Source organism: Callospermophilus lateralis, chromosome 12, assembly GCF_048772815.1.
Source record: "Callospermophilus lateralis isolate mCalLat2 chromosome 12, mCalLat2.hap1, whole genome shotgun sequence".
In the NCBI taxonomy this organism is placed as follows: Eukaryota; Metazoa; Chordata; class Mammalia; order Rodentia; family Sciuridae; genus Callospermophilus; species Callospermophilus lateralis.
The window spans coordinates 71,152,298-71,166,247 of NC_135316.1; the positions used below are offsets into that span (position 1 = coordinate 71,152,298).

The window sequence follows — 13,950 nt, forward strand, 5'->3', positions numbered from 1 at the left end:
TGGCTGCCAATCTTACTGGAGTGAGATGGTATCTTAGGGTGGTTTTGATTTGCATTTCTCTGACTGCTAGAGATGGTGAGCATTTTTTCATGTACTTGTTGATTGATTGTATGTCCTCCTCTGAGAAGTGTCTGTTCATGTCCTTGGCCCATTTGTTGATTGGGTTATTTGTTATCTTATTGTTTAATTTTTTGAGTTCTTTGTATACTCTGGATATTAGGGCTCTATCTGAAGTGTGAGGAGTACAAATTTGTTCCCAGGATGTAGGCTCCCTATTTACCTCTCTTATTGTTTCTCTTGCTGAGAAAAAACTTTTTAGTTTCAGTAAGTCCCATTTGTTGATTCTTGTTATTAACTCTTGTGCTATGGGTGTCCTATTAAGGAATTTGGAGCCCGACCCCACAATATGTAGATTGGAGCCAACTTTTTCTTCTATCAGACGCAGAGTCTCTGATTTGATATCAAGGTCCTAGATCCACTTTGGATTAACTTTTGTGCATGGCGAGAGAAGGGGATTCAGTTTCATTTTGTTGCATATGGATTTCCAGTTTTCCCAGCACCATTTGTTGAAGATGCTATCTTTCCTCCATTGCATGCTTTTAGCCCCTTTATCAAATATAAGAAAGTTGTAATTTTGTGGATTGGTTCTGTGTCCTCTATTCTTTACCATTGGTCCACGCGCCTGTTTTGGTACCAGTACCATGCTGTTTTTGTTACTATTGCTCTGTAGTATAGTTTGAAATCTGGTATCGTTATACCGCCTGATTCACACTTCCTGCTTAGAATTGCTTTTGCTATTCTGGGTCTTTTATTTTTCCATATGAATTTCATGATTGCTTTATCTATTTCTATAAGAAATGCCATTGGGATTTTCATTGGCATTGCATTAAACCTATAGAGAACTTTGGGTAATATCACCATTTTGATGATGTTAGTTCTGCCTATCCATGAACAGGGTATATTTTTCCATCTTCAAAGATCTTCTTCTACTTCTCTCTTTAGGGTTCTGTAGTTTTCATTGTATAAATCTTTCACCTCTTTTGTTAGGTTGATTCCCAAGTATTTTATTTTTTTTTTTTGAGGATATTGTGAATGGGGTGGTTGTCCTCATTTCAATTTCAGAAGATTTGTCGCTGATATACAGGAATACCTTTGATTTATACGTGTTGATTTTATATCCTGCCACTTTGCTGAATTCATTTATTAGCTCTAGTAGTTTCTTTGTAGACTCTTTTGGGTCTGTTAGATATAGAATCATATCATCCGCAAATACTGATAATTTAAGTTCTTCTTTTCCTATCTTTATGCCTTTAATTTCTTTTGTCTGTCTAATTGCTCTGGCTAGTATTTCGATAACTAAATTGAATAGAAGTGGTGAGAGAGGGCATCCCTGTCTTGTTCCAGATTTTAGAGGGAATGCCTTCAGTTTTTCTCCATTTAGAATGATGCTAGCCTGAGGCTTAGCACAGATAGCTTTAACAATGTTGAGGTAAGTTCCTGTTATCCCTATTTTTTCTAGTGTTTTGAACATAAAGGGATGCTGTACTTTGTTGAATGCTTTTTCTGCATCTATCGAGATGATCATGTGGTTCTTATCATTAAGTCTATTGATGTGGTGAATAGCATTTATTGATTTCCGTATATTGAACCAGCCTTGCATCCCAGGGATGAATCCTACTTGATCATGGTGCACAATTTTTTTGATATGCTTTTGTATTCGATTCGCCAGAATTTTATTAAGGATTTTTGCATCTAGGTTCATTAGAGATATTGGTCTGTAGTTTTCTTTCTTTGAAGTGTCTTTGTCTGGTTTCGGGATCAGGGTGATGTTGGCCTCACAGAATAAATTTGGAAGAGCTCCTTCTTTTTCTATTTCTTGAAATAACTTGAAAAGTATTGGTATTAATTCTTCTTTGAAGGTTTTGTAAAACTCCGCTGTATACCCATCCGGTCCAGGGTTTTTCTTAGTTGGTAGTCTTTTGATGGCTTCTTCTATTTCCTCTTTTGTTATTGGTCTGTTTAAATTGTGTGTATCTTCCTGACTCAATCTAGGCAAATCATATGACTTAAGAAATTTATCAATATCTTCACTATCTTCTATTTTATTGGAATATAAGGTTTCAAAATAATTTCTAATTATCCTCTGTATTTCTGTAGTGTGTGTTGTATTGCCTTTTTCATCCTGTATGTTAGTAATTTGAGTTCTCTCTCTTCTTCTCTTCATTAGCATGGCTAAGGATCTGTCGATCTTACTTATTTTTTTGAAGAACCAACTTCTAGTTTTATCAATTTTTTCAATTTTTTTTTTTTGTTGTTGTTCCAATTTCATTGATTTCTGCTCTGATTTTAATTATTTCTTGCCTTCTACTACATTTGCTGTTGTTTTTCTCTTCCTTTTCTAGGGTTTTGAGATGAAGTGTGAACTTGTTATTTTTTGTTTTTTTCTTTTTTTGAGGAATGAACTCCAGGCAATGTATTTCCCTCTCAACACTGCCTTCATTGTGTCCCATAGATTCTGATATGTTGTGTCTGTATTTTCATTTATCTCTGAGAATTTTTTTGATTTCCTCCTTTATGTCTTCTGAAACCCATTGATCATTCAATAACATATTGTTCATTTTCCAGGAAGGATTTTTCCTTCCTTCTTTTATCATTTATTTCCAGTTTCATTCCATTATGGTCAGATAAGATACATGGTATTATCTCCACACCTTTATATTTACTAAGGGTTGCCCTATGGCATAATATATGGTCTATCTTTGAGAAGGATCCATGTGCTGCTGAGAAGAACATGTATCCACTTGATGATGGTTGATATATTCTATATATGTCGGTTAAGTCTAGGTTATTGATATTGTTGTTGAGTTCTATAGTTTCTTTATTCAACTTTTGTCTGGAGGATCTGTCCAATGGAGAGAGTGGTGTGTTGAAGTCACCCATAATTATTGTGTTGTGGTCTATTTGACTCTTGAACTTGAGGAGAGTTTGTTTTATGAACGTTGCAGCACCATTATTTGGTGCATACATGTTGATAATTGTTATGTCTTGTTGATGAATGGCTCCTTTTAACAGTATATAGTGTCCTTCTTTATCCCTTTTGAATAACTTAGGTTTGAAGTTGATTTTATTCGATATGAGTATGGCCACTCCTGCTTGCTTCCAAGGACCGTATGAGTGGTATGATTTTTCCCAACCTTTCACCTTCAGCCTTCGTATGTCTTTTCCTATCATATGAGTCTCCTGAAGGCAGCATATTGTTGGATCTGTTTTTTTTTAATCCAGGTTACTAGCCTATGTCTCTTGATTGGTGAGTTTAAGCCATTAACGTTTACGGTTACTATTGATATATGGCTTGTACTTCCAGTCTTGCTTATTTATTTATTTATTTTAATTTGGCTAGTTTTTCCTCTTTGGTTATTTTTCCCCCCTTTACTGAGTTACCTCCCACTGTTAGTTTTGGGTACTGTTTATCAATTCCTCTTCTTGTAGTGTTTTGCTCAAAATGCCTTGCAGTGCTGGTTTTCTGGCTGTGAATTCTTTTTACTTTTGTTTATCGTGAAATATTTTAATTTCATTGTCAAACCTGAAGCTTAATTTTGCTGGCTACAGTATTCTTGGTTGGAATCCATTATTTTTCAATGTTTGAAATACGTTGTTCCAGGATCTTCTCGCTTTCAACCTCTATGATGAAAAATCAGCCGTTAACCTAACTGGTTTACCCCTGAATGTAATCTGCCTCCTTTCTCTCGTAGCTTTTAATGTTCTCTCCTTGTTCTGCATATTGTATATCTTCATAATTATGTGTCTTGGAGTTGGTCTATTATGGTTTTGTACGTTTGGGGTCCTGTAGGCTTCCAGGATTTGACAATCCATTCCATCTTTCATATCTGGAAAGTTTTCTAAGATTATTTCATTCAACAGATTGTTCATTCCTTTGGTTTGGACCTCTATACCTTCTTCTATCCCAATGACTCTCAAGTTTGTTTTTTTTTATGACATTCCATATTTCTTGGATGCCTTGCTTGTGATTTCTTACCATCTTTTCTGCATTGACTATATTCTTTTCGAGTTGATAAACTTTGTCTTCATTATCTGATGTTCTGACTTCTTTTTGATCTAGTCTATTTGTAATATTCTCGTTTGAGTTTTTAATTTAATTTATGGTTTCCTGCATTTCTAAGATTACTGTTTGATTTTTTTAAATCTCTATCTCCTGGTAGAGTTCATTTTTTGCTATTTGAATTTGCTTATGCAATTCATTTTCAAAGTATTCTTTCATTGTTTGGACTTGCTGTCTAATGACTTCTTTAAGATTCCATTCCATCTGAGTCAGGTATGCCTTGAATTCTTTCTCTGTCCATTTTTCTGATGCCTCTAGGTTCTCCTGTAAATTTAAGTTGTCTTGTATTGTTTGTAATCCTTTTTTCCCTTGTTTTTTCATGGTGTTCATGTTACTTTCCAACTCTGTTTAACTGCTGTGTTTCTGTTTTCTCCTAAAAATTTGTTTTGGTTTTGTATATCTTTGTGGTCTCTCCTTTATGGTGGGAGACTATGCCTTGAAATGTTGGGCTTTATTGTAATTTAAAGCTGATTCATTCAATTCATAAAAGGCTTACGGATTCTGTATGCATATAGTGATTTGTTGTTTGGTCTTAGGACTTTATGCTTAGGTTAGGTGCTATGATGGTATGAAGGTTAGTATGTCTTGGCTACTTTGGAAGATTGCTCTACTGAAGGGGGAAATTAATCGGCGATTGGATCAGGATATTTAGTAATAGCTAGGTATTTAGGAGCCCTATAGACAGCCTCGAAACAATCACCTATTTGCATTTAGACAATTACACGTAATGGAAGATGTAATGCTTGGGATGAAAGTTAGGGGGAAGGGGAAGGAAGGAGTTCCTAAAGAGAAAGATGGAGAGAGAGATAGGTAGAATAGAGGAGAATGGAAAGAACAATAAAACTTGAAGAGGGAAAATAAAGAAGAAAAAAAACTAATAAAATAGAAATAAATAAATAAATAAATAAATAATGAAGTCTTAGAGATCCATTTTCTTCTCTTCCAGTAGGCAGAGCTGTGCCCTCCGAGCCGAGCTTCTGCCCTCTATGTGCCGGCAGCAATCCCTGTAAGGTGGCTCCTGCGCGTCTCTCAATCCTGTTAGTCCAGAGCCGTTTCTCTTCTCCAGGGCCTCCCCCCCTTCCTCTTGCCAGCTAGCTAGACCCCCCGCTCACCGGAGGTGCTCTCCAAAGATCTGGTTACACTTGTAGCCCCACTGTGTGCCCTATTTCCCGAATGACTGAGCACTCTCTCTGTCATTCATCCAAGCCCCAGGGCTGTGGAGCGGTGATCTGGGAACCGACAGTTTAATTCGTCCGGACCCCTTTGGTGGGCACGCCCCCAGGAACTGACGGCTAAGACCTTGGGTGTCGCTGTTGGTGGTAGGGGGAAATTGGGGATCGAGAATCCCCTCTGCTTCCGTCAGCCCCTACAGTCACGCCCATGGAGCTCTGGGTGGAAATATTTGAGTTTTCCTGGCTGTATGTATCTGGTGGGGGTGGGAGTCACACACCTGCTAAAGCTGATTCCGCCGGGAAGGGATCCTGTCCGCCGACCTCTCGTGACTTCACCTCTCTGCTATGGCGGGCCCAAGACTTCTTGCCGGAGAGTCCGATGGGAGGGGTGGGTCTGGCCTGTCTCTGGTCTGACCCAGTCTCAGTTGGTTTCAGTTCTGGTTCGCTGTTTCATGAAGGCTTGGTTAGCGACCTCTTCATAGGTCCCTATGCCGCACCTTGCTGAACCGCCTTCTACTGTGCTGGTCGCCACGCAGCAGCGGCGGGTCTGGATCTCCGCGCTGCGTGGCAGAGATTCACTCATCTGGGGCAAACTGTCACCTCCAATAATCCTACAAATTCCCCAACAGGTCTCACTTCAGTGGAATTTTGCTAGGAGGTTCTCAGCAGGTAGAATCTGAACGTATTAATGCGTCTCTCTGTCCCCGTGATTGAAGTACTGAAAGCGCTGCCTCCCCGCCCGCCACCAAGTTGGGTCCTAGAATACGTATTTATGTATTACGTATCTATTAGAATTTCAATATCCTTCTCTGTATTCTAAACCCCATAAGAGAAGGGATCATTCCCCTTCCAGTCTACCAATCTAAATCCAATTCTTAATAAAAAACCCACTATTTAGTAAATAATTAATAAATAAATTTTACATGATTAAATTATTCTACTGTAGGTATCTGGGAGTCGCAATGCATTTTTTTTTTTAGCCTTGACTAAAAATGCTGAATGTCTGATCAGTACCAAATCTTGCAGATTGTGCTTTATTTCTCAACAATATGTTCCTTCTCTGTGCATATGACCATTTCCCTGGTTCAAGGTTTCTTTATTTCTTGCTGAGCTATTTTAATAGCCCTACAACTGGTCCCCTTGAATTCTGCTTGGTCCCTCATATCCATCATCTGTACTGTCACCAGTGTGACCTAAAATAGATTCCATATTCCCCTGTGGAAAACCCTGTAATGTATTCTCATTGCATATAGCATAAAGTATAATTTTTTTAAAATCTTGACTCACAAGGACCCTGGCACCAGGCTCATTTCTCACCACTTGACTTTGCTTCAAAAATAACAAACTCCTTATATTTCCCATTCCATATTTTATATGTTGCTTCCTTGCTATCTTCTTTTTGAGCAAATATCCACCCTATTATGGGACCAACTCTCTCTTGCTCTCTCCAGACCCTGAAACCCAGCTAACTCATAGTCATACTTGGATCAAACATCATCTCTTCCAGGGAGTCATCTCTTATCCTCCAAAATGAGTTGCATGCCAGTCTATGGAATTCACACATCTTACAATTTACATCACTATTGTTTTACTTTACTAACTGTATCCAACTGTCTGCCTTCCTTGTAGGCAGTGAGCTCTTGGAAGAACATAGTAGATGCTTCATCAACATCTGCTGAATTAAATACAAAAACAAAAACATAGCATTCGAAGTGCATCAGGGTAATTACTTTTGACAGTAATAACATCCAAAATTCAAAATTTATATGCAACTGGAACTATCTCTAATATGTTGCATAACTGTTTGATTCACTGCATTTCACTCCATTTTACTCAGCTAATGCTCCCTAAATCCTGCCACTGTACATTGGGTCATTTGTGCTCAGCAAACTGGAATTCTGACAACAGTTCCTAAGTATACAGAGTTCAGCCTTTCCCTCGCTGTATAAGCACTCTCTTGGTGAGTTTCTACTTAACAAACTCTGCAAACAAACATTTTAACTTATGTCAGATGTTGCTCTAAATCTTCTCTGAGGTCAATAAAGTCTTCCCATTATGTTTTTTATTCTTGGCTTCATTATGCCATCAATCTTTTCTGGTTATGCATATTCAATGCTATTTTATAAAAAATATAGTACTTTCTTTAAGAAACACTTATATTTTGAAAACTAGCTCCTTAAAACCAAGAGTTCATACTAATTTGCCCAATCTCTTAACAATGAACAATATGTTGTCCCTTTAGTTGTGATCAAATTTTTGTTGCTTTAGGGATTTCTACATTTTTAAATGATGGTTATGATTATTTATAATTTTGTAATTATGATTACAGGTTATCCAGCACAAATTCATGTCTAGGTGCTGCATATGTAACTGTATATGTACATAAATATTTATATATTTCTGTGTATATATAAAAATATATGCAATTTATGTGTATGCATATATATATATATATATATATATATATATGTAACATGGATATTATATATAATGTCTTTAACTTACATTCAGTTTGTTAAACTATAGTTCAAAGAAGTATCTTGTTTGGGCATTTGGTTAAGATATGGGTTTACTGCTTTCATTAAAAGTTAAATAAGTTCAGCCACGCACTGTGGCCCACGCCTCTAATCCCAGCAACTTGGAAGGCTAAGGCAGGAAGATCAGAAGTTCAAAGCCAGCCTTAGAAAGTTAGTGAAATCCTGCTTCAAAGTTAAAAAGTAAAATTGGTTGGGGATGTAGGGTTAAGCACCCTGGGTTAAATCCCCAGTAACAACAACAACAAATTAATGGTTCTTACGTAAGAAGTCCATCTCTATATACCCAAATATCAGCCTTTCTATTAGAGTTGAAAAGATCTTAGATAGCACTTAGGCCAATTTCCTTAGTTTATATATTAGGAAATTGAGGCCAAGAATTGTCAAATTACTTTCTGCAGGTAAAATATCAACTTTAATATTAGAGGTGTACATTCCAAATCCAAGTTCAGTGCTCTTCCCATATCCCCCCAAAGGCCATGAAAGGCGGGTACAAGGTTCTCTTTTTTTTTTTTTTTTTTTTTTTTTGGTGTCTTTGCCTTGTATCACATGACTGTACCTGTGTGGGTTTGCTCTCTCACTTCTCTTCTATCCATTGGTATATGGGTCTTTCTTTACACCAGGACCATGGTTTTTATTACTAAGGCTCTGTTTTAAATTTTGAAATTGGGCATTGTGTTTTATCCATTGTTTCTCTTATATCAGTATCACTTTGTCTAAGTATTTTTTTGTTTTTTCTTCTTCCATACAAATTTATTTATCTGTCTATCTATTTAATTATTTATTTATTATTATTATTTTTTAATCATCACCTGGCTCCACCATGGCCTTTGCATATTTGTTTACAGTGTTTACACATTATGAGGTCAAGCTTCCTGCTGCCATTCTGTCTGGACACTATACATTTTGCAAGGACTTGCCCAGTCTAACCTCTTGATTTCTCCACCTTACTGAAGACACCAGGGTTTAATCATTTTCTTTAAATCCCTAGTGTAACCCATGTGATTCTGCAATCTGTATTTGGGGTAAAATTGGGAGTTCATAACCCACTTGAATCTAATGTATGAAATATGATATGTCAAGAGCTTTGTAATGTTTTGAACAACCAATAAAAAAATTAAAAAATTAAAAAATAATTAAAAAATAAAGCATATGCTTTTAATCAATAAAATTCTGCCCTTCTTATAGTGGAATAAATACACTAGGGTACAAGGTTCTCATCTGAACTGTACAGGATTCTGGTTCATTTACTCCATAATCAGTAGCAGATCTTTAGATGAGTATTCACTAGACTCATATTAATTGCCATTTATGCAGCTGATAGGATTATTTTTAGTACCAGAATAAGAATCAAATCAGTTAATTAGAAGAGAAGATTACTAAATAGCCAAAGAGCTTCTAGCTGTTTCCAAAAGGTAGCTTATTCTTTACTAAATTAAATAGTTTAATTTTATTTCCTATGTTGATAATCTCAGATAATCAAGCTTACCCATAAGGAAGAACATGAATATAATTAAAAGCAATGCTGAAAATTCGAAGGAACTTAAGGTATTGGATTTCAGAAGGAATTTCTTTGATGGGATTATTTCTCATTTTCAGTATTTGTAGATTTTTAAGACAAAGTATCTGGAGAATAGAAAAGAGAAACAAATATGAACAGAATAATAACTCCTATTTGCTACCTTAACTCTTTGAACTATCGCGAAATCAGTAGGACAACATAACTTGGCTTATAACCTATATCTCATCAATATTTTTTAAAAATTTATTATTTTATTTATTCTAACTTGTTATATATGACAGCAGAATGCAACTCAATTCATATTACACAAATATTAGCACAAATTTTCATGTCTGTGGTTGAACACAAAGTAGAGTCATACCATTCTTGTCTTCATACATGTACTTAGGTAATGATGTCTGTCTCATTCCACCGTCTTTCTTACCCCCATGCCTCCTCCCTTACCCTCCCTCCCCTTTGCCCTATCTAAAGTTCGTCTATTCCTCCCATACTGGCCCCCATCCCCATCATGAATCACCATCTTTATCAGAGAAGATATTTGGCATTTCAACAAATACTTCTAATAAACCTTTAAAACAAGTGACCAGCATTAATATGTATGATCAAGAGAGATAGAGCAACTAGTATATTCATATGTCCTTGACTCAAGAAGAGTTCTTTTCAAAATGGGAAAGGTCAGCTTTTTTGATAAAGCTCAGAGTTTCATGTGAAGCAATCATGGAAAGATAAGGGAGGAAGGAGACAGCTGCAGAGCTGGGAAGGTAAATGGACCCAACCTCTTGGAGGAGAGTGATTAAAAAATACTTGGCTATCTAACAATAACAGAGTATCTAACATAGTATCTAACAATACTCAGTGAAACAGTCTTACAGTAGACTGTTTCATGAGCTATCACAGTAATTTAATTTTCATATCAAAGTTAAAGATATACCATTTATACCCATGATCTTTGCTTAATACAAATTTTGCTTTCTGCTCTCTGATGAATCTTGGTTTTATTTGTTTGTTTCATTTTTTTTTTTTTTTTTTGGTTCTGAGGATTGATTCCAGGGATGCTCTATTACTGAGAGACATTCCCAGTCCTTGTTTTATTTTTTATTTCAAAAGACAGTGTCTCACTAAGTTGCAAAGGCTGGCGTTGAACTTTGCAATCCTCTTGCCTCAGTCTCCCAGTTGCTGGGATTATTATTATTATTGAGCCTTTAATAATAATAAAATAACAAATTGATGGAGTGGAGGATAGTAAATTTTGTAGCCTATTTATTTATAGTATTCTCTTAAAATCTCTTTTTATAAAAAATTGGTAAGCTCAGGAGCGACCTTTCATTCTTGGTTTTAGTATCAGTGCCTTCTGCCTTTTTATTCCCCAATCAGTCTATGTAGGTTTGTGAACTGTTGTGGATCACTTCAGCATAATAACATTTGGGCTTGTTGGTTTTATTTCTCTTTTTTCTACTCTCTATTTCACCAGTTATGGTACTAGTTTTTATCATTTCCTTTTTTCATTTTCATTCTTCTCATTTTTTAAAAATTTCTTTTCTGATTTCTTCTTTGACTCATTGGTTACCAATGAGTTGCTTAATTTTCACATGAGTGAATTTTCAAATCTTGGACTTTGATTTCTAATGTCATTCCACTGTAGTAAAAAAATAAACCTTTATGATTTTTAATCCTTTTAAGTTTGTTGAGGCTTGTTTGAGACCTTACACATAGTCTACCCTGGAAAATGAAAATTTGGGAATATTTTTTTCCTATGGCTATTGGTTGGACTGTTTCATAGATGTCTTTGAAGTCTAATTGGTTTACAGTGTTGTCTAATTCTTCTATTTCCCTGTTGATATTCTTCCCAGTGGTTCTATGCATTATTGAAAGTGATGAACGTATCCAATAATAATAGTCGAATTTCTTATTTCTTCCTTTCTTTCAGTTTTTGCTTCATGAACTTTGGGGCTCTGTTGTAAAAATACATGTATGTTCACATCATCCTAATATATTGACAAAATGTCCTTCTTTGTCTCTTGTAACATTTTTTGTTGTAAAGTCTGTTTTGTATGATACTATTACAGTCACTCCAGCTTGCATGATATATCTTTTCTCATGCTTTTACTTTCAATCACTTTGTCGTTTTCAAACTTAAGTGTGTCTCCTACAGATAGTATATCACTGGACCCTGTGTATTTTTGAAGCCCAGCCCGACAATCTGTGAGTTTTGCTTAATGTATTCACAGTTAATGTTATGACAAACACAACTGGATTTACACCTGCCATTTTACTTTTAACTTTCTATATGCCTTATGATTTTTTTGTTCCTTATTTACTGCTTTCTTTTGCATTGAGTAAATATTTTCTAGTGCAAACATTTCAACTAATGATTTTTCACTATATTCTCTTGAGTTCTTATTAGAACCTGCTTCGTATTTACATAAGCTTAATTCCAGTTAGATATAGAAATGTTCTTCTCTGTAGTCTACACTGTCTTCCCTTTATTCTTCTGTAATTGTTAAATATATTGCATCCATAGGTTATAAGACTAATGATATATTATTATAATTATTACCAAATATAATTTTCCATCTTTTAAAAGAAGCTTAGAGAAGAAAGGAGACCAAATATGTTTACATAGAATATTATATTAACCTTCTTATTTAACATTTCTGCTTCTACCTTCTCCTGTTCTCAACTATTGCAGCAGACTCTGTGCTCTGCCTGATTCCCCCATCTTAAATCCTGTCATAAATCCAGTCACCCCACTCACCCAAGTCCCCAGGTTTCCATCCATTGCCTGTGTCCCATGCTAGTAACTGGGTATAATTAGCTCACCTCAATGTAGCCCTTCTATGCCTGGATGTTACCACCCTCACTAGAATATTTTATCTACAGCTGTATAGCACAGATGTACATAGTAAAGGAAAGTTTTACTAATTTCTATCACTTTAAAGATAAGCACTCTGTATCTCATATCTTAACAGCTCCCCTGCATTTAAATGTCATTTTTTTAATGGATGGAGAATTTTTGGCAGATACACACTGCTAAAATTAAATTAGCACAAAAAACTAAGATCCTAAGTAGAGGATAGGATAGGTAGCAGAATACAACATTTACTAATAGGGCATTATGTAAAAATGTGGATGTGTAACCGATGTGATTCTGCAATCTGTATATGGGGTAAAAATGGGAGTTCATAATCCACTTGAATCTAATGTATGAAATATGATATGTCAAGAGATTTGTAATATTTTGAACAACCAATAAAAAAATTGTAAAAAAAAAAGAAATTGGATAAGTTTTTGAAGAAAAAAAAACAAAAACTAAGATCCTTATTTTCCTTGGGAATCCGTCTCAATTTGTCTTAGTCAAATTAATAAAACTGGTTTCATTGTTTAGAAAAGTAAAAAGCAAGTCTTCCTATTAAAAATAAAAACTCCTTCTCTTTCTCCTTTATTTTCCTCAAAGCTCTTATTATCATAGGATAGATCACTCCCAAAGATGTATGATCTCCCCCCACTACAGCATATGCTCCATGAAATAGGTATTTTGTTTGTTTTGCTGGAAAATATGTGTTTTCACTACTACATGTTTGGATAGGAAGCAGGTCAATTTGGATTGAAAATTAAAAATGGCTTAACTTGGGGCTGGGGATGTGGCTCAAGCGGTAGTGCGCTTGCCTGGCATGCGTGTGGCCCAGGTTCGATCCTCAGCACCACATACAAAGAAAGATGTTGTGTCCACCAAAAACTAAAAAATAAATATTAAAAAAATGGCTTAACTAAATGTCAATATTCTGAAAGTCAATTCACAAAACAATTAATCACCAAGTGACTGGTGAGGCATTGACTACAGACACTAAAACAAACAAAAAACAATTTGCCCTAATGTCTTGTTTATTTAAAATGGCATTAAATTATATCATTCCAGATATGTTATCCTTCATATATTTCATTGAGCAGTCTATGGTTAATTGAATTTGCTAAAGTATTACCTGATCACTAACTTTGTTTTCAGAGCTTTGAATTGGCATGGGGACATGTTTATTATTAAGAACTAGAAGAAATATTTTTTGTACATTGAACAAATTTTACACAGTAAACATATTGGAGAGTCTGACTATAGCATAGCCTTTGATGATTATGTCAAGGGACTTCCTAAGAAAAGTATACTACACTTTTGTTAATATGTATTTTTTTAAGTTGTAGGTGGACATAATATCTTCATTTTACTTTTATGTGGTGCTGAGGATTGAACCCACTGTCTCATACCTGCTAGGCAAGCACTCTACCACTGTGCCACAGCCTCAGCCTTTTTGTATTGTATGAATAAGTCTTTTCAGTTGCAATACAAAATGTTTGGACTTTATAGTAACTTCAGGGTCTATTTTTTGGTTACAGTTATTCACAAATAATAAATCATAGCAATATATGTATATACAATGATTTTATATATATATAAGAATTAAAATGGACTCACTTCTACCGGAAACTCACGGAAGTCATTAAATGATAAATTAAGATATATCAATTGGGAAGCCAAAGGTGAGAAGTCTGGACAATAAAGGAGAAAAAAACCCTAAAAGAAAGTGAAAAGAGATATTAATTCTTAACAAT

General features: G+C 35.3%; 1 protein-coding gene across 1 annotated transcript in view; it reads right to left on the reverse strand.

Annotated features, from left to right (window-relative positions):
- The window catches only part of LOC143411440 (leucine-rich repeat-containing protein 63-like), a 40,463-nt gene that overhangs the window by 15,773 nt on the left and 10,740 nt on the right, over positions 1–13,950 (reverse strand). The window contains exons 5-6 of the mRNA XM_076872222.1: positions 13,814–13,912; positions 9,316–9,452 (exon numbers count right to left, since the gene is read on the reverse strand). Of these exons, the coding sequence (XP_076728337.1) occupies positions 9,316–9,452; positions 13,814–13,912 (236 nt within the window). The remainder of the gene's footprint in view (positions 1–9,315; positions 9,453–13,813; positions 13,913–13,950) is intronic.